The 22,089-nt window shown below is 41.7% G+C and overlaps 1 protein-coding gene across 1 annotated transcript in view; it reads left to right on the forward strand.

The window, feature by feature from the left end:
- The window catches only part of LOC113648607 (NACHT, LRR and PYD domains-containing protein 3-like), a 111,397-nt gene that overhangs the window by 72,869 nt on the left and 16,439 nt on the right, over positions 1 to 22,089 (forward strand). Inside the window, exon 11 of the mRNA XM_047807800.1 lies at positions 21,244 to 21,417. Within this exon, the coding sequence (XP_047663756.1) occupies positions 21,244 to 21,417 (174 nt within the window). The remainder of the gene's footprint in view (positions 1 to 21,243; positions 21,418 to 22,089) is intronic.

Raw genomic sequence — 22,089 nt, forward strand, 5'->3', positions numbered from 1 at the left:
GTGGTCATGTGCAAGCGTGAGGGTGGAGCTGACATAATTTCCGATGTGCGCTCTCTTTTGCGGGATTTCAATGCGATGAGGGGTATGTTTTCTCAGCTCCCCGAGAAAGTGTTCAAAAGTAGTTAATTATTTACTGTTTATGGATGTACTGTACAAAATGTGATTTAGTACCTTTTTCTGTTAAGACATTATTAATTCAAGTTATGCACATTGTAAAGATATTTTTAATGTTACGTGTGAATTCACATAATGGCTGCCATGACACGTGCAGTAGGCTGCTGAAACTCATTACATGATGCACACTTAAGTTTTATCTATGTCCTGGGTCATAAAGTTATGAGTGAACAAAGTTGTATTTATTCTTAATGATCCAAGAGATTTACACGTATAAATATACCTGTAATGATTGACAGGCACTTCTCGATCAGACGTAATCCTCTTACTGCCTGATGGTGTCTGTGTGCAACACAGGTATGTAAATAGATCATTTCAGTGTTAGTTCCTGTTCTTAGATTTTCTTATTTCTCATGTTACCATTGTATGTGTTTTGATATTGTTATTTTGTTTTAATGCTCTCTTTCGCGGGATTTCAATGCAATGAGAGGCACTTCTCGATCAGACGTAATCCGGTTACTGCCTGATGCTGTCTGTTGTGTGTAACACAAAGGACATCCTGAGAGGCCAAAAGTAAACCATTTGACAACTGCATCATTGTGTGATGTCTCTTTTAATTCTAAAAATACACAACGCAGAAGATAACCCACTACACTTGCTCATTGGGGATATATACATACACATTGTGAACTAAATCTATCTAATATTAATCTTGAATTTTGTATTCTATTAATCTTTATATTTATTCTTATAATAACCCTTTGTTCTATGTTTGTTCTGTAAAGCTGCTTTGAGACAATGTTAATTGTAAAAAGAACTATACAAATAAACTTGAATTCAATGATGTTCTGGAGTCTTCTGCAGCCTTGAATCATATACAGGTGCTGCACCTTCCATTGGTTTGGGGGGTGTTTGCTAGTAGATGGTCAAGGAACTGCTTTCCGTGCCTGATAATAACATGTCCTCTGCTCTGTTGGCATTTTACTAAGTTTGGCTAGTGAATAGCTTGCTTTAATCTGCTGGCTCTTCAGTTAGTATGAAGAGCCAGGGAGGATCGCCTGGTATGGTCTGTTTGGGGGGGGATTTTGTCTAGCTGGCCACATAGTCAAGCTCGGCTATCAGCTGATGTCAATTTTCTAACCCCGCCCATCAGCTGATCTGATTCCTAAGCGTGCTATTGGTCCCTTTCAAACAGGACGCCCTATTTAAATGCTTTTTTCAGTTTGTCTGCTTGGCTGTTTCCTCTGCATTGCTGAAACCCACTACCTCCCCTAGCTCCTCCTTGAAACTTTGTGTTTAACTTAGTGTCATTCTGTTGTCAATGATGCAGACTCTGTTCTAAATGGGGGGGGATTTTGTCTGGCTGCTTTCCCAGTTAAATGGGAGATTGTCCCCCCACGAAGCTGCTGCTGTTCCTTGACTAGCTTTCATGGAGCTCGTGAAAAGGATGGGGAATTCAGAACAGAGCCATACTGCCAAATGTAAACTTCATAAGCTTGCAAATAAAAAATTTAAATATATGTCAAATAATTGTCTTTATTTTGACTCAAGTGGACCTGACTGAACTAAGTAAATATATATAGATACAGATCATGTTTGTAACAGGCAGAGCAGCGACACACACTAAAGTGACCCTGTGTGTTTATGGAGACTTAAACCTAGTTCCTTAAACATTATGGACCTAAGTAGAGATGAGCCAGATACTCTGCTGAACGAGTATCCGGTACGGATAAAGCACTTCTGCCGAGTACGAGTATTATACGAGTAATACGAGTCGATATCTGCGCTCGGATTGAATGAAAATCATCATTGGGTAGCTGATTGTGTCAGCGTTCTGTGATAGGCTAGTCACAGCGCCCCTCGCCCACACACATACAGATGTATTGTGTTGCTGTGTCTCGCTCTGCTCACTCACAGTAGTGATGGGAAGTTCGGTTCTTTTCCGCGAACCGGTTCTTTCGGACAGTTCGATTTAATGAACCAGTTCAAAAATCCAGTTCACAAGTTCTTTTACGTCCTGACTTAATGACGTCATTCACAATAACGTAATGACGCAAATTCCATCATCCAGCTGCCGGCAGATATTAATGCAATCAATTTAACACATTCGAATGTTCTTCGTAATCATAACTTTAGTTGAATACGTTTCATACAACTAAAACACCCAGTACAGGCATTGATGTGCAAACATGGATGTTTTACGTGTCTCATCAACTTACAAAAAGCGGCATATTAAAATACAGACTAACCTGCACAACAGTCAATAGTAAAATTAACTGACATATATTGAGTGACGTATACTGATTTTTTTAATAAAAATGTTTAATAGCCTATGACTATGCATATCCCAATATGTATAATTTTGCTCTGAAGGTTCACGCATGCGCAGCATCAACAGTGTGTCGGACGCGTCCGAAACAGTTCGTTCAGTGTACTGATGATTCGCTGTACCAGTTCTTCGGTTCTTGGACGTGTCCGAAACAAGCAGTTCTCAGTTCAGTGTACTGATGATTCGCTGTATCGGTTCAGTAATTCATGCATGCGCAGTATCAACAGCTCACACTCACAGTTCTCTCAGCACAACATGTCTCAGTTCAGTGTACAGGCAGAGCTGGATTAACACAAAGGCAAACTAGGCACGTGCCTAGGGCCCGATTGGCGGGATGGGGCCCAGACAGAGGGACAAAAAAAAAAATTATAATAAAAATAAAATGTAATGTACAAATGTCCTATCTACAATTTATTTCATTATTTATTAATTAAATAAAAATAGTGACGATGTTTATTTAAACCATAGACTGTATTTATATAGAGGCGCCACTGCCAGTTAAGTCCGAGGAGACGTCAGCAGCGGTCAGACGTCAGAGCGGGACAACAAATATAGCAGGCAGGTGTGTTTTGAGTAGTAGGCTGACTTTGAAGATGCTTTCGGGTGCGGCAAAACGAAAAATGAAGAACAAAAGGGACTGCGGGGGGCTTTGCAAAAGTTTCTGTCGGGCAGCCGTCTGACAGCTGTGAACGCGGTGGAAGATGCGGTGGAAGATGCGGCCAAAGACACTGTGGCGCCCGTGCCGTCAACATCAGCGCCGTCACAGAACGACAAATTGATGAAAGAACAGCAGCCAGCCAGAAGTGAGCCCAATATCGTTTTGCAGCAGCCTCTAGACCCAGAAAGGGTATTAAAAAGCTACCCATCTGATCATGCAAAGTGGGACCAAATTGATGACAGGATGCATGAGTATTTTGCACTAAACCATCCCTGTCAAAATATTGGAGATTTCTCTGCATCACAGAGGAAATATGGAGACATTAACCGAAGCTTAACCAAGGAACATTTCTTTAGAAAAAAGCTAAATGGAGAAACCCTGTCAAGAAAATGGTTAGTGTACTCGGCGTCTACTGGCACTGTATTCTGTTACTGCTGCAAAGTTGTTCAGTATAAGAGACAATCAATTTGTCACTGGATTTAATGACTGGAAAAACTGTGCTAATCGCTTGCATGAACATGAGAATAGTATGGATCATCGTACTGCTGTGCTGAGTCTATCATCACTTGGAAATAAAAATGCACGCATTGATTCAAACATAGTACAGCAACAGGAGTCTGAGAGAGCATACTGGCTCAACATTTTGAAACGTATAGTGGCAACTATTCAATTTCTTTCTTCACGAGGACTGCCCTTCCGTGAGGACGATGAGTTAGTAGGATCACCCCACAATGGGAACTTTTTGGGCTGCTTGGAGTTAATTAGTCGCTTTGATCCACTTCTGTCAGAGCATCTAGACAGATATGGAAACAAGGGCAGGGGACATACCAGTTACCTGTCCTCTACAGTTTGTGATGAGTTTATTCAGCTGATGGCTGAGAAAGTTCTGCGTGCCATTGTGGACTCAACACCTGATGTCACATGTTGATCAGCTTGCTTTGATAATTCACTATGTCCTGAAGAAAAGTGGTGAGCCTGTGGAGAGATTTTTGGAGTTCATACCACTGCATGGTCATACTGCAGAACACATGGAGGAAACACTCAAATCTGAGTTAAAAGAACTGGTCATTGATTGATTGGACTGTCGTGGGCAGAGCTACGACAATGCTAGTAACATGGCAGGGAAATATTCTGGACTCCAAGCAAGAATAAAAATCCTAATGCTGACTTCATACCATGTTCTGCACATTCTCTTAATTTAGTTGGTGCATGTGCAGCAGAATGTTGCCTAGAAGCAGTTTCATTTTTTGGCTTCATTCAAAATCTACAACTTCTTCTCAGCTTCAACTCGGCGGTGGGAGATTTTAACAGCCCATCTCAGAAAAATTTGCGAGCGAGGTCTGACACTGAAGATCCTTTCCGGCACAAGGTGGTCTGCAAGAGCTGATGCAACAAAAGCTCTGAGATTTGGCAACAAAGCTATACAGGATGCTTTGAATGAAATCAAAGTTGACCATGGAACCCCCAGAGCTGCTCAATATGAGGCGAGTCAATTAATAACAGTGATGGAAACCCTTGAAACTGCAGTTATGACAGTACTGTGGGATGAACTGATGAAAAGAATCAATTTAACCAGCAAAGCATTGCAACAGGTACAAATTGATGTATGTACTGTTCCTATTCTGTACAGTTCACTCATAGAATACATAGGACAGGCCAGAAATGATTTTGATGTCTATGAAGCAGAGGCCAAGACTCACAGCGACAGAGGGACACAAAGCAGATAGCCAAAGGAGACGAGTGAAGAAAGTTATGTTTGGTGAGTCTGCAGGTCCAGAGGTGCAGCGCTCAGGCCGTGAAGCATTCTTGATTGACACACATTATGTCATCTGTGACTGCTTGTACGCAGTCTGCTTGTAACAACGCAAAGAGGCATACAAAAACGTGGAGAAATTTGGTTTCCTTACTAAAACGAAATCAATGAACATTGAACAAATCCGTGTAGCCACAGAAAAGCTGAAGAAAATATACCCCAAGGATCTTGAGGAGGACTTTACAGCAGAGTTTTGCCAGTTCATCTCAATGGTAAAAGATGAAGAATCAGTCATGGCCATGTACAAGAAATTCCTAGAGCTAGGCTTGAGGGATGCTTTCCCTAATGTGGACATTTGCCTTCGCATGTATCTGACATTACCGATTGCAAACTGTTCAGGAGAAAGATCATTTTCTTTGTTGAAACGAGTAAAAACATACCGGAGAGCAACAGTAACAGAAAAAAAAACTGAATGCCTTTGCCCTGTTGGCAATTTAAAATGGATTCACAACTGCCCTGGATTTTGAAGACATCATCGAGGACTTCACCTCATCAAAACTCAGGAGAAAGCATCTGTAAATGTGTTTTCCATTTAAACATATAAATCTGAATAAGTAAAGTGAATATTAAAATCAAATGTAAGAAGCATATAAATTAAATGTATAATATAGGGCTGTACTTTCTACTATAATGAAATTCAATATGATAACCAAACCAATTATATTTTTAAATCTCAAACAGCTGTCTTATGTATACATTTTATTATTTCTCCACAAGATTGTGATGATGCCGTCAAGACGTGTTTCTGCTGTGATGGAGGCCTGTGATGCTGGAAGGCTGAATATTATGCCTGAGTGGAGCATGCTAAATGGTTTCTTTAGTATTTTATTTATTTTTATTTTATTTTATTTCCAAATAAAAAATGTTTTGAGGGAATCTGGTGTTTATCACACAATTCTTGAAATGCAAGAAGTATTCCATCCATATACAAGTCTTTAATAGTCTGAATACCTTTAGTTTTCCATAGTTTAAATCCGCCATCCTTATATTTATTATTATTTATTGTTAGACAGTTGTGAAGGGGTCATGTTTGCCTTCTTGTTCTTAATTACAACATTTATAAATGTTGTAAGCTATTGCATTTTGCAGAAAATCTTATTTAAATGTTTTGATTAAATGTAAACAGAGCAAATCAACTTATTTGCTCTGTTTACATAGTTTACTGACACCTATTGGTTATTTGCTGGTACTACTGCCTTAACAATGACACTCCCAATGGATGAGGATAATTTAATAGCATTTAATAGAGCCGTGTAATGACGTATAAATGATGAATATCAAAAAATAGTCTGATAGACTGTTTAATATACAACATAACCAGTTTCTAACTAAAGACTGGGCTATGTAAAATGTGAATTAACTTTTATTAGTAACTTTGGTAAGTTTCAGATTTCAATTCATAAATAACATCGATGGAGGGAGGCCCAAAAAATGCAGCCTGCCTATAGTGTAGTCCATTTATTTAATCCGGCTCTGTGTACAGGAGTTACATATACTCCGGGATATTAGTTTATTTAGAGTCGGACAGACTGTCAGACATGACTGAAAGTGAGTAACTTTAGTAACTTGTGGATCAGCACTGACTCAAGACGCGAACTGTTTAGAACGAATCAGTCCGATTTGGTGAACCGGTTCATCCAGTTCACTAAAAAGAACCGGTTCAAAAGAACGATTCGTTCACGAACTGGCCATCACTAACTCACAGTCACACACAGAACAGCTCTGTCTCTCCCTCAGTCACTCGGGTTTGTGGGGCTTTTCCGTTAACGTTTAGGGTTTCTTCAGCTTTTTACTCGGGGTTGTAACGTTAATAATACGTATTTACTAACCAGTAGAGTTCTGGTAAACGTGGGTTCGTTCAGACGTGATGCTTGCTTGGTAGAATGCGACTCGCATTGCGTCTCTGTCTGTCGGAGATTTTTTTCTTTTTTAAACCTTCAGCTGTCTCTAACCAGTAACCAGACACCGAGTGACACGTTTTTGCTGTATTTCATAAAAACATAAAGGTAGTAAGCTAGTGTTATAAATATTACAAATGAATTAAGCTACACACACACACACACACACACACACCTGGTGTGGTAAAACAATAAAATAAAATCACTGATTATAAAACAATTAAGTTAAAAAATAAAGTTATGTTGTTCATTACATTTTACTTCATAATTGCTTTGTTTTGTTTTAATTGTTGCAAAACTTGTTCTGTAATATAGTTCGTTTGCTATCGTGATCAAAACCATTGATCTGTAAATATTTTTCTAACCAGCAATAAATATAACAATTTCTGATCAACCCATATCAATTGCATGCTTAAAATAACATACCGGTTAAAGCCCCGCCCATTTCAAGACAAGCCCTGCCTACTTCCGGGTTAGGCCCCAGCCACTCCGAGTACAGATACAGATAATTCATATGATTAACGGATACAGATACAGATAATGCTGTACTCGCTCGTCCCTAGCCAGGTACGGATCACTCCCTGTCTCAGTGGCTTTTTTTGAAGGCATTTCACTATTTGAACTCCTTTCTCTGATAAAACGTTGGACTGTGGGTACAGAGGGCGTTATGTGCTCAAAATCATAACTTTTTGCAAAGTCCTTGAAACTCTGATTTGCAAACTGTGGTCCGTTGTGGACCTGTGGAAAACCATGTTGTGCAAATCTAACTTTTGCCTTTGCAATTGCCTGCTCTGACATTGTGCTTGTCAGCTGCATGAATTCCAGGTAGTTTGAATGATATGAGTCCACGAGCAACAAATAATCTTTGTCATTAAGTTGAAACAAGTCCATACCAACTTTTCCCCATAGCTCTTTCTCTTACATTTTTGTTCCTAAATGTCCTTCGTGCACAAGTTTCAGCATCAGTTTTGTCATTGAGATTGGCACAACAATTCTTGTTCCTTTCGGCAAAACTCCATCTACAGTTCATCTTTAAAATGCTGGAAAGGATTTTCCATGATCTCATCTCCAGGCATGTGAATCCTGTCCATTACTTTAACTGTTTGTCTTTCAGTGTTTCTTTGGCTGCTTCAACCCATTTTTCTATTGACACTGGAATCTGTGCTTTGACAGAGTCTACATGAATTTGCACATCTTTCTCTGTAGTTGCAAACAGCTCCTAAACCCACTTGTGATGCATCTGTAGAGACCTTTAGAGGCTTTTCCTGGTCATAAAAATTCAAAACAGGTTCTCTTGTTAAACTGCTTTTCAACCATGACCACTCTTTTGCCAGCTCGTCATTCCACTGCCACACGGTGTCTGTTTCTGACAAGCTTCTCAGTGACTTTGTATTTGCTGGCAGATTTGGAACAACTTTTCCTAAGTAATTTATTAACCCCAAGTCTCTTTGTGCTTGATCCAGGACCTTGCGAAGTCAAAAAGCTGTTGCACAGTTTTGTGGAATGCTTCTGGTGCTGAGCTGATGCCAAAAGGTAGCATTTGGAAACCAAACGGTGTGGTGTGTTGAAGGTGCATCATTTTGTGCTTTCCTCATCTAGCACTATCTGGTAAAATCCCCATGAGGCATCCAGTTTGGAGAAATAACTTGTTCCACTCATTGCACTAGTAATGTCTGACTTTGTTGGATGGCCTTGTTTAAGTCTTTTGGATCTATACACAGTCTTAGATCTCTGTCTGGTTTTCTACTATTATTCTGTAGGTTCTATTTTTCTGATTATTCCTTCCTTTATCAGAACTTCTATTTTCTCTCTGTCTTTCTGTTAATGCTACTGGCATCCTTCTTGTTGGATGTATGACCGGTTCTGATTCTGCTTCAGCTTTATCTGGTGTTTTCCTGGTAATTATAATATTCCTTTGAAAACTTCTTTGTATTCTTTTATCCAGTCATTCAGAGTAATTCCTTCTGCAGTTGCATCTTTGTCATTTCCTTGTTTATGACATGGTCTCTCTTTATCAATCCGAACTGTATGCATGATTTCAGCCCTAGTGATAACTTGTCTGTTTCCATACACAAGTACAAAAAACACATCCTTCTTCTTTCCTTTGTAGGATAGACTGACTCTGCATATTCCCTTTGTAGGTATTGGTTTGTTGTCATATGTTTTATGTTGTCAAAAGATGCACTTTTCTTTGATTTCTTTTTGGTTTTCTTTTCAGTCTCAGAAAGTCTTTCATAGGGAGGACATTTACCTTGTGCCCCTGTGTCCAATTTTAATGACATCAGTGCCTTTTACATCCATGTGAGCCATCCGCTCTCCTCCTGGAGTAATTTGTTCCTCTTTGTTTGAGTCTAACGAAGATTGTTGCTTCATCATCATTCATCGCTTTCTGAGGCCTGGCAAATTTGTATTGGCCTTTCTACAGTTAGTTTTATCTCTTTTAACAATTACATCCTGACTCTTTTATCTTGTACTCCAATGACTATTTGATCACGTGTCATGGAGTCACACAATGTTCTGAAATGACACGACTGACTTTTCATTCTTAAATCCATGACATACTGTTTGATGGATTCTGACACATTTCTAGTCTGTTCCTGAAGACAAACCTTTCATATGTCTCATTTTTCCTCGGGGGACAATATTGCTCAAATTTCTCAAACACTGTATCATACTTGTGTTTTTCTTCTTCTTCTGTGAAGACAAACATGTTATATACATCCAGTGCACCAGGTCCTGCCACCTGTTAGCAGCAACGTTAACTTCCTTCGTTCGGTTCCATCCAACTCAATTGCGAGGGCATTTTGGTTCCTTTTTACTTCCACACCAGGTGTGTGTGTGAGTGTGTGTGTGAGCAAGGGCGTCGATTTTGGTAGGGACATGTCCCTACCAATATCCAGGAAACACTCAATTGTCCCTAGCAAAAATTCGACCAAGCCTATATATACATTTATGCATAACCACTGATATCCGTCTGTGTCTTGTGCTTTTTTCCTGATTTCATTTAACATTTATCCAGGAATCATTAAATAAGTTGAAAAATATTTTACAATGGCGTTCCTTAAAAAATAGCGCAACAATTGGGTTTAACAGATCTACCCCCTGAAATGAATCCCGCCTCTGTAACTCACCTCTCTAAAATGATTGGCCTTTGCCTTTTTTAAGTCCTGCCTCTCTAACCCAAGTCGCTGTTTGATTGGCTTTGTCTTCTCGCTAATGTGTTGAGTTCGGCTGCAGCTATATTCCGTTGTAATATGCAACGTGATTATGCAGCCTACCGGTATGTGAGTAAGGAAGTGTTCTTATAACAGTTTTATGCACAAAATACAGGGAATGTTGTCCCCGCCAATGTCCAAATCAAACTTACGCCATTGTGTGTGTGTGTGTGTGTAGCTTAATAATTAATTTGTAATATTTATAACACTAGCTTACTACCTTTGTTTTTATGAAATACAGGAAAAACGTGTCACTCAGTGTCTGGTTACTGGTTAGAGACAGCTGAAGGTTTAAAAAAGAAAAAAATCTCCGACAGACAGAGACGCAATGCGAGTCGCATTCTACCAAGCAAGCATCACGTCTGAACGAACCCACGTTTACCAGAACTCTACTGGTATTATTAACGTTACAACCCCGAGTAAAAAGCTGAAGAAACCCTAAACGTTAACGGAAAAGCCCCACAAACCCGAGTGACAGAGGGAGAGACAGAGCTGTTGTGTGTGACTGTGAGTGAGCAGCGCGAGACACAACAACACAATACATGTGTATGTGTGAGGGGGCGGGGCACTGTGACTAGCCTATCACAGAACGCTGACACAATCAGATACCCAATGATGATTTTCATTCAATCCGAGCACAGATATTGACTCGTATAATACTCGTACTCGGCAGAAGTGCTTTATCTGTACCGGATACTCGTTTCAGCCGAGTATCCGGCTCATCTCTATACCTGGCTATTCTGAATTACAGAGCTTCACCTCTGCAAAATGGACTCATGCTCATGAATAGGAAACTACGGATAAAGCTACCATCAGTAAAGCATCAAATGGTACGGAGTACGTGGAATTCTGCAAATGAAAGACAGATTAATCACTACAACAAAACAGCAAGACCACTGAGCCCACTTGCCCAAGAAAAAATTGTACGAGTCAGATGTGATGGGCAGTGGGGACCATTGACCAAAATGATTAAAGGGTCTACGCTCAGGTCGTACGAAGTGAGTGAGTGAAGTGACATACGGCTAAGTATGGTGACCCATACTCAGAATTTGTTCTCTGCATTTAACCCATCTAAAGTGCACACACAAAGCAGTGAACACACACATAGTGAACACTCAGCCGGAGCAGTGGGCAGCCATTTATGCTGCGGCGCCCGGGGAGCAGTTGGGGGGGATTCGGTGCCTTGCTCAAGGGCACCTCAGTCGTGGCTGGCCCGAGACTCGAACTTCGGGTTACAAGTCAGACTCTCTAACCATTAGACCACGACTGCCCCCGTTAGGCCACGACTGCTAACAGAGCATGGAAAAATAATGAGGAGAAACAATCAATGAGAGTGAGACAAATGATCTGTAAATTGCAAAGCAAAATGAACAATTAGAAATGCAAAGCAATACTAAAGAATCTGTAACTGAAAATAGACAGGATGCTGTAGAACAAACAAAACATCCTAAGAGACAAATAATAAGGCCAAAAAGACTAATAGATGAAAAGAGGAAATGTTACAAATTTTGTATGAATTAAAACAATTTGGTGTAATAGTTGTAGTCATGGGTGTCGGAACCATAATATGACCAATAATATTGGACCCACCCACTTTTTAAGACCAATAATATTGAACCCACCCATTTTTACCGTCTCTATTCAGTGCATATGTCTTTTTTATAACTTTTCAGAGCACCACCAGTCGAAATAAATTCCACTTGAGGAATGCCCTAATAAATTAATCTCCATTCCATGTGTGTGTGTGTGTCTGCGTCACTGCCCTTCCCCCCTCTGCAGTATAAACTGTAATGAAAGTGAAAGTCAGCAGCTCCATTTAGTGTGGAGTGAAAACTAAAAGATTCCAGGAGTAAAAACACAGTGAGTATCTAAAGCTCTAATATATAAACACACTGAAGTGACACTAGATACAGAAGAGTTTTGTGGGTTTGTACTGAAGCTTTAATGTACACAGGTTGTTTTATAACTTGATAGCGTGATTATTTCCTGTAAGTGAACTCTGTGCTGATTCAGGGTTTAATTTAACACACCGATGTTGGAGTGAAGTAAACGTGTGTCCTGCTGTAATCTGGAGAAGTAGACATGACCTCCAACATGAGTGTGTCTGGAAAACAGGACTTAAAGAAAGACGAGAGGTGACTTACTTTTACATTCACCGGCAATAAATAACACCGTCTCATGGGAACACATCTGTATCTCTAAACACTCACTAGTTAACACAGGAAGTCAACTTTGCTTTAAGGTGTTTAGTAGCAGTGAATATATCACTGATCTGATCTAAGAACAGTTTAGACAAATCATTCAGTAAAAAGGACTGTGTAATGTGGAGCATAAGAGCAGTATAGCTTTGTGTCAGTGAACTCTACAGGCTTTAAGACCCAGCTGTCAGTTAGCTTTAATTGGGACTCCTGATATCAGTGTAATTCCTGACTTATGAGGCCTGTCTCCTGTTTGAATAAGTGTACAGGCTGGATCTGAATTAAAAAGATGGAATTATTGGTGTTTAATGATGAACACATTGTTTAACAGTGCTGAGAATTAATTATTGCTGATATTTCTATTCTAGAATGATGGAGGGAAAGAGATCAGACTCACCAGAACCCAGCTTTGTGTCCATGAAGAGTGACTGGTCAATGGATCATCCAATTACCTTCAGAGCCAGAGACAGTTCTACTGATGTGAGGTCAGTATAGTGAGGTGTTTTACAGCTGTGTTCCACCTGATCAAACTCACTCGTCTCATTATGAAGCCCTTCATGAGCTTTATCAGGTGTTGAAGCAGTAAAACACTAAACTGTGCAGTGCTGCAGCTCTCGGACTGGCAGTGAGGAAAAGTGCTTTAAGAGTTCAGTTCAGTCTGCAGTCCCTGAGCTGGAGGGTCTGTGGTGCTACGGAAGAACATTTACACCTGGGACATTAATGACAATATAAAGATTTTATTCATTTATTCAAACATTTGTTTCTAAACATGTTGGTGTCAGTTAGGAAATCCTGAAATCAGTGTATTGTGTTAAGAGGATAGTGTTAAATATCTGTGTCTGTATTTATTAGTGTGTGATTTGTGCAGCTATGAATACATATAGTCCATATTACATGATGGGTTTTGTTTGTTCACAGACCACAAAAATCAAACATCAGCACAAATCAGCTGGACTCTATATTCAAGGTGTGTGTGTTGTTTTTAAAGTGTGTAATGTGTGTTGTGATCCCTTGTCATGTCTTGATGTGCAGCAGCATTAAGGGTAATCAGTTGTATGAGTTTAAAATGTGATAATAAAAATAGACTTTTCTTCTTTTGATAAAATAAAAGCCTCTCTCACTGTGTAACATGATAATATTTAGATCTGTTCCTGTGTGTTTCTAACCAGGAGCTGAGTCCAGATTACCCAGCAAGCACTGAGAGGGAGGTGGAGGATGAGGAGGATCTGCACGGTGTCAGAGAGGGAGCGCTGAAGATAACACTGCACGTCCTGAAGAACATGAGCCACACAGATCTCGCTAACACACTGCACAACAGTAAGAGCTCTGAGTCATGACTTTATTCCATCAGCTTCACTTTAGAAAGAGGAAATAGTTTTAGATATGAACACTTTTAGTTTTAAATGTAATTTTAATATCATGTTGTATCTGTTCATGGTCCAGCTTCAATAATATTTAGTCCATCAGTCAGGAATTAAAAGCAATGTTTGAACCATTTTGCATCATAACTATTTATTACTAAACTAGATATTACTTTGTTTATTAGAACTCACCTCTGTGTATCAGCCAAAGTTGAAGTCAAAACTGAGAGAGAAGTGTAAAAGAATTAATGAAGGAATCTCACAGCATGGAAGCTCAGCACTTCTGAATGAGATCTACACTGAGCTCTATATCACAGAGGGTTGGAGTGGAGACGTCAATAATGAACATGAGGTGAGACAGATTGAGGCAGCGTCCAGGAGACCAGCAACACAGGAGAAACCCATCAAATGTAATGAGATCTTTAAAGACAAGTCCATCAGAACTGTGCTGACTAAAGGAGTTGCTGGAATTGGAAAAACAGTCTCTGTGCAGAAGTTCATCCTGGACTGGGCTGAAGGAAAAGTTAATCAGGATGTCACCTTCATGTTTCCACTTCCCTTTAGAGAGCTGAATCTGATGAAGCAGCAAAATCTCAGTCTGATGAAACTTCTTCATCACATTTTCCCAGAAATAAGAAAACTGGGATCAATAGACTGTAACTCCTACAAAGTGGTGTTGATCTTTGATGGTCTGGATGAGTGTCGACTTCCTCTAAATTTCCAGAAGAATGAGATATTGTGTGATGTGACAGAGTCAGCCTCAGTTGATGTGCTGCTGACGAACCTCATCAAGGGGAATCTGCTTCCCTCTGCTCTCCTCTGGATAACCACAAGACCAGGAGCAGCCAATCAGATCCCTCCTGAGTGTGTAGACCTGGTAACAGAGGTACGAGGCTTCAGTGATCCTCAGAAAGAGGAGTATTTCAGGAAGAGCATCAGTGATCAGAGCCTGGCCAATAAAATCATCAGACACCTGAAGTCTTCAAGAAGCCTCTACATCATGTGCCACATCCCAGTCTTCTGCTGGATCTCAGCCACTGTTCTTGAGAGAATGTTGGGTGAAGCTGAGGGTGGAGAGATCCCCAAGACTCTGACTCAAATGTACACACACTTCCTGATCTTTCAGATCAAACACAAGAACCAAAAGTACCATCAGAAATGTGACCCTGATCCTCAGCAGACCAGAGAGAGTATCATGGCACTGGGAAAACTGGCTTTCCACCAGCTGGAGAAAGGAAACCTGATCTTCTATGAGGAAGACCTGAGAGAGTGTGGCATTGATGTCAGAGAAGTGTCAGTGTACTCAGGAGTGTGTACCCAGATCTTCAGAGAGGAGTTTGGGCTTCACCTGGGGAAGGTGTTCAGCTTCGTACATCTAAGTGTTCAGGAGTTTCTGGCTGCTTTATATGTATTTTTCTGCTTTAATTTACGAAAGACAAATGTACTTGTGGGGCAAAGCACTGGACTTTTTAATTTCTCCAGAAAACCAAACATGTCTGATCTCCTCAGGAGAGAAGTGGACAAGTCCTTACAGAGTGAGAATGGACACCTGGACCTGTTCCTCCGCTTCCTTCTGGGTCTCTCACTGGAGACCAATCAAACTCTTTTACGAGACTTAATGCCACAGACAGGAAGCAGATCTCACAGCAAACAGGAAACAGTGGAGTACATCAAGGAGAAGATCAGGGAGAATCCATCTCCAGAGAAATCCATCAATCTGTTCCACTGTCTGAATGAACTGAATGATCATTCTCTAGTGCAGGAAGTACAAACTTACCTGAACAGAGAAGGTGACAGTCATCTCAATGACACCAGACTCTCTCCAGCTCAGTGGTCAGCTCTGGTGTTTGTGTTACTGACCTCAGAACAGGAGCTGGATGTGTTTAATTTGAGGGAATATGATCCATCACATGAAGGTCTTCTGAGGCTGCTGCCAGTGGTCAAAGCATCCAGAAAAGCTGTGTGAGTATTTTTATTTATAACTGTATTACTGCATGGTTTATTATTTTAATGTAACATTGAACTGCACTGTTTGGATTAATGTGTGTTAATAGTTCTTCTAATCATCTTTACACAAACCTCTGGCACTTTTACAGAAGATTGTTTCACTTTTTACACTAACATGTTATATCTGAACTGAGGGCTGGGCCACATGGACAAAATCTTATAACATCATATGAGTCATTTTTATAGCTTTTATATATAAATCATGAAAAATTAAGTGTTCTCTAAAATTTCTGTAAAAATATCTCTTCAAAATAACTGCATACATTTAAGAACTAAAGACATTTCTGATCTAAACATCAGTGAAAGACTTTTTTTTTCTGTTTATTTTGAAAGTGACATTTAACAAAACTCTCACAGATGAGAAAAACATCAGACTGACAAAATGGGATCAATATGGATAGAAAATATAAAAAGTAAATATTAAAACACTCTAATGTCCTTCAAGTATCTCTTTATGTTGAAGTTCCTCATCTTGTGTTGTGTGTGACACAGTGTTGTGGGGAGATTCACTCTGTCATGGCTTTTTTACTCACTTGTTCTTTCTAATAAAAATAAAACATAAATGCTTTTTAAAACTTTAACCCAATATGAAGGAAAAACAAAAGTCCCCTTCAGTCTGCACTACTGCTAAACTTTACCAAGGACTGAGCTCGTGGTAAATAAAACATCACTCATCATTTTGGACCTCGACACATTGGACAGACGAAGTGGGGAAAATGTTCAGCTTTATCTTCTTATTATGTTAGAAACAAGCTAGGCAGCGAACTCAGATGTGTGATGAAGATTTTCTTTCTCTAACACTGACCTGTTTGTAGAGGATGGAGATTAAATGTGTCTTTTTATATGAAGATTTTTATTTTGATGGGGTTCTTTTTTCTTTGCTTATCAAGTGTACAAGCAAGTAAAAAGAGAGAGGATAAATAATGTGTCACAGGTGAGTGTAGTGTCGTGACCGCTGTTATTAAAAAGTCCTGTTTTGTTCTACTTGGAGCTCGACAAAGACACCAAACTGTTAATGATCACATTCTTGTTCTTGGGTCGTGATTGTTGTTAATCTGTTGTGGTTGAATTATAGACACAGTTTTTTGTCTGGTTCACTGCATCAGAAGATGGTGGATGTGGTAAAAACAGACGGTGAACACAAAGACGGTTGTGGATTTTGGAGACATTAAGCTGTGGACTGTGTTTGTATTTATAAGCAGCTGTAGTGAATCTATATTTTTGTTGTACAACATTAATAACAGACTGGTTTTGTTCTCTGTTCATCATTATGTACTGATAAAATATTACACATTGGTACACTACATTCTACCATGTCACTTATTGGCAGCATAAATGGCTGCCCACTGCTCCGGGTGTCTGTTGACGGTGTGTGTGTGTGTGTGTGTGTGTTCACTGCTGTGTGTGTGCACTTTGGATGGGTTAAATGCAGAGAACGAATTCTGAGTATGGGTCACAGTAGTTAGCCATATGTCACTTCACTTCACTTCACCTGAAGCCCACCTACACAAATCCTTTAGTGTAACACACAGTAGTGTTGTGTTAGATTTGTACCTACAAAGTAAGTTAGGTTTTCTGCTATATGTATTGTCAGTGTTTGACAAACGAATTTAACAAACGAATATGTCTGTATGTTGATCTATCTAAAGATAATCTCTTTGGCATCTGTCCGTCTTCGAGAGACGATGGTGTAGCTTCCCTATCTGCACCTTCGGGAGTGGCTGATAAGTCCGATCCTGGAGTGACAGTCTCTGTTGCACTTGCTGCAGGTAAATGCTGATGCTTGCTGAGGCTGTTGTTGGTTTGCCTTCCTCCTGGCTCTCTTTGCAGCAAGGTTTGTGTTTCTCACCTCCTCGGCTTTCTGAGCGCCCTGTCTGACAACAAGACGTTGGGGGGGTGGGGGGGGGTGGGGGGGGGGTTTGTGTCTCCAATGTTGTGCCGTTGAAGCACACTGTGCTGTGCATGTTCTCGAAGCATGACTCCTGAAGAGTCCACTCCGGTTGATCAGGTCAAATGCCTTGGTCAGGTCTATGAAGGCAATGTAGAGGGGCATCTGCTGCTCATGACACTTCTCCTGCAGCTGTCGTAGTGAGAAGATTATGTCTCCAGTTGTCTGTGGGATGTGGTAGCTCAGTGGTTAAGGTGTTGGGCTACTGATCAAAAGGTCATGGGTTCGAACCCCAGGCCCACCAAGGGGCCCACCAAGCTGCCACTGCTGGGCCCCTGAGCAAGGCCCTTAACCCTCAGTTGCTCAGTTGTAAGTCACTCTGGATAAGGGTGTCTGCTAAATGCCGTAAATGTAAATGTAAATGTCTGGCCGGCTTGGAAACCACACTGGGACTCTGGGTAGATACGGGAGGCTAGGGTCTGCAGGCGCGCCACGACGACATGGGCGAAAGCCTTTCCACGATGCTGAGGAGGGATATGCCTCGGTAGTTGTTGCAGTCACTGTGGTCTCCTTTGTTCTCTGATGTCCTGGGGGATGTGTCCTTGTCCCCACCAGAGGCAGAGGAGTTTGTGCAGGGGTTGGAGTAGTGCTGGTTTCCCGATCTTAAGGACTTCAGGTGGGATGCCGTCACTCCCAGGGGCCTTCCCACGAGCGAGGCAGTCGATAGCTCTTCCAGGGTGGGTGATGTGTCTAGTTCCTCCATGACTGGCAGGTCTGGGATGGCGTCTAAGGCAGTGTTGGTGATGACATTTTGGGTTGCGTACAGCTCGAGATAGTGCTCAACCCAGCGCTGCAGCTTTTTCCCCTGGTCTTTGATGACTTCTCCAGTTTGGACTTAAGTGGGACGATCTTAGACGTGGGTGGGCCTATTGCCTTCTTGATACCCTCATACATGCCCCTTTCATCCCCGGTTTCAGCAGCTGTTTGTATACTGGTGCAGAGGTTCCTCCAGTAGGAGTTAGCGCAGTGGTGGGCGGTCTGCTGTGCATTTTTCCTGGCAGACCTGAGAGCTTGTAATGTACCAGGGCTAGACACAGCCTCGTAAGCCAGGAGGGCTTTCCTCTTTGCCTCAGTCACGGGCTCCATCACCTCCCAGTTGGCCTCATACCAATCTGCTCTCCTTCTTCCCGTAGACAGTAATGACGGAGTTGTACACAGCATTTCGGAGGTGGGACCACTTGGAGTCGATGGTGTCATCAGGTGTCTCTTTGGTGAGAGCCTCATGGAGCTTGCAGATGAACTGCTGTGTCTTTTCTGGGTTGCTTGTACAGCAGGTGTTGATGCGTGGGCAACCCTTCTTGGCGTATTCTTCGTACCTTGCTGGCCACAAGGGAGAGGTCTGTGTCACAGTCCGCACTGTGGTAGCTGCGGTTGAGAAGGACTCTGGCTAGTTCCGCACGCCTTGTGATGACAAGATCTAGCTGGTGCCAGTGGCAGGAACGAGGATGTCTCCATGACACCTGGTGGATCTCCTTGCATTTGAAGAAGGTGTTAGTCACACATAGGCTGTGGGAGCAGCACATCTCCAGCAGTCGCTGGCCATTCTCGTTGATCTTACCCCTTCCGTGCGAGCTGAGACAAGTGGGCCATGCCTCGTTTTCAGCTCCCACTCTCGCATTGAAGTCTCCTAGTAGGTAGAGGCCCTCTTTACAGGGGATATTGGATATTGCTTCATCCATAGCCTCGTATAATTGGTCTTTTTCTTTGGGTTTGAGCAGAGGGTTGGGGCATACACGCTGAGGATGTTGGCTGGTCCTGATGATACTGACAGCCAGAGAGCAAGGATCCTCTCAGTGCCCAATGACAGAGGCTTGATGAAGGTGACGAGTGTGTTCTTTACAGCGATGCTGCCACCGTGCTGCCTAGGTTCATCCGAAGGCTTTCCTTGCCAGAAGAAAGTGTAATTGGCTTCCCTGATGGTGCCGTTGCCAGCCAGTCAGGTCTCTTGAAGACAGGCAATATCGACATTCAGTTGGGAGAGTTCCCTGTCAATGACAGCAGTCTTCCGTGCGTCGTTTACCTGCTGCAGGTCAGTGGTGAGTCCAGGACACAAAGTCCTGACATTCCAGCTTGCAAAACGAAGAGCTGGAGTCTTCTTTTTTTTTCTTTGTATCTTGGCCGGTACAGAGTTTGTAGCCTGCTTGTAGAGATGATTCTCTAAGCTCCACGCACCCAGTGAAGCTAGCAGGCTATGGTGGTACAGCACCTTATTGACTGGGGGTTGCCCAGCTTGAGGCGGGCGGTAGCTGTCCAATGAGACATGGTGATCTCTCCCACCATCGAAAGCAGCCCCTGGCGCCAAGCTCTACGCCAATCGAGCTACGGTTTAGAACCGGTAGACTGCTGCTTCCCGTGTTGTGCCGATGCCTGAGACGACGCTGGAGTGTCCTCTCTAGTGGAGCTACAAAGCTTGTTCAAACCAGAATAGGGAATCAGCTGTTGCCCATGCAGCAGATCCCCCTCTCCACGCAGCTTGTGAGCCCAAGGGAAGGACTATGTCGATACAGCTTGGCACCAACGGTGTTGCAGGAGTTGCCGGAGTGACGTTGAAATCAATGTCGGACCGCCTTAGGGACTCCGTCTCCATATTTTCTGTTGGGGTTTACTCCCTTAGCCTTCACAATGAGTGGGTATAGCTGCAAGGCAGCGGAGGTTTGAGATCAGAGTTTTCCTTCTCCTAGATGAGCTACCACCCAAGGGTTACGAGCCCCATCTTCCCGGGACCCTACAGCTAATACTTGTGTATATACAGTGTCACTCATTTAAAGGTAAGAAGTTTGACTTTGTTTATTTCTGATGCTGTGTGCAGTCGTGCTGTTGTGACGTCACTCTGTAAACAGGGAAGGAGCTCAGATTTGAGAAGAAAACCCCACGTTCACTTCTCAGTTGTGGAGGCATGAAAGACATGATCCCATTTACTCTGTGGAGAAAGAAGGGTTCACTAAGTTGTGTTGAAATAGTAACAGTGACATCTGTAGTAAACAGTACAATGTTCTTTCTAATATCCTTTATTTACATTTTTTTTACAGTTTATGATCGATGAGAGATTTTTACACATCTATATTTTATAAAAAATACAAATCATGATCAAGAATCATTTATAAGGTTAAAAACTTTAATCTTTCTCTTTAGTTTGGATGTGTTTGGACGTATGTGAACACTCCACCTGTACTCAGGTCCACAGCAAACACCTGAACATGTGTGTGTAAAATCAGAGGTCTGAAGGTGACAGATTTGTACCTGTACGAACACAGAGAACAACACACAACAACTTTTAGTGTCTCTGTGAAATCCAACATATCACTGAGTGTAAAGTACGACTAGTATTGTCATGTTATTAACTGGTAGTGTACAGCTGTATAATTCTTTATTTTCTCTAATAAAATGCACTGTATCTGCAGTGTTGGTTGTAGAAACTTGAACACAGATCAGAGTGTAGTGTTTGTAGGCTGCTCGCTCTCACATGTGTGTGTTATGTACATGACCTAATGGTCTTATAATAAATTGTAGCTGAGAGATTGTGGAGTGCAGAAAGACGTCCCTGCTCCTGTAAATGTGCTGATGTGGTGTCCTGTCCTCTGATTTGTGTGTGTGTGACACAAACACACTGACATTTCTGTTACATCTTCAGCTTTAACTGGATTATGGCTGTGTTTGTGTGTTTGAGATCAGTGTTCTGATATTTCATCATTTCTCTTCCAGTCTGTATCAGTGTAATCTGACAGGGGAAAGCTGTAGAGTTCTGTCCTCAGTTCTCAGCTCAAACTCCTCCAGTCTGAGAGAACTGGATCTGAGATACAATAAACTGCAGGATTCAGGAGTGAAGCTGCTCTCTGATGTACTGGAGAATCCACACTGTACACTGGAGATTCTGAGGTATACACACACACACACACACACACACACACACAGTGTTTAAGCTGCTTTGTAAATGTATTTAGTGAAGGTGACTGATGGATAAACACTGAGAGTGAGATCCATATCCTGGGAGCAGCGACACTAAAAGCAGTTTGACTGAAGCTTCTTCTTATTAAAATTCACCTTAAGGAAGTCAGCATTTGTTGATGATAAATAAATATTTGAGATGATATTAAAATGATTGTGGATGTCACAGGTAACCAATACAGTTCCTGTACAATAGGAGTGATTTGGTTACTAACTTCCTGCTTGCTCTACGTCATTGTTTTTGCCTTCCCTGACCTTGCCTGTTTGATTCCGAGTTTGCTTTTAAAAAAGCTGCAAATGGATCACCAGCCTTACGACTCCTCATTACAGGAATCAAACCGGCAAGGTCAGGGCATTCAAACACAATAGGGAACTAGGGAATACACAGAAACGCTAAGAATGATCACCGAAACAGATCGAGACTTCGCACTGGTGTCAAATTCAAGTTCAGCCTTTAGCGGGAGTGGCTGATGAAGAACAGGTGGCGGTGCAATCAGTGTCAGAGCCGGATTCTGCGAAGTGTAGTTCGGAAGAGCTTAGTATTCTGGAGACGCTTCTCTGTGTTGGTGTTCGGGAGGCGCGGGTGGTGCACTGACCGTGACA

This window comes from Tachysurus fulvidraco, chromosome 24, assembly GCF_022655615.1.
Source record: "Tachysurus fulvidraco isolate hzauxx_2018 chromosome 24, HZAU_PFXX_2.0, whole genome shotgun sequence".
NCBI classification, from domain to species: domain Eukaryota; kingdom Metazoa; phylum Chordata; class Actinopteri; order Siluriformes; family Bagridae; genus Tachysurus; species Tachysurus fulvidraco.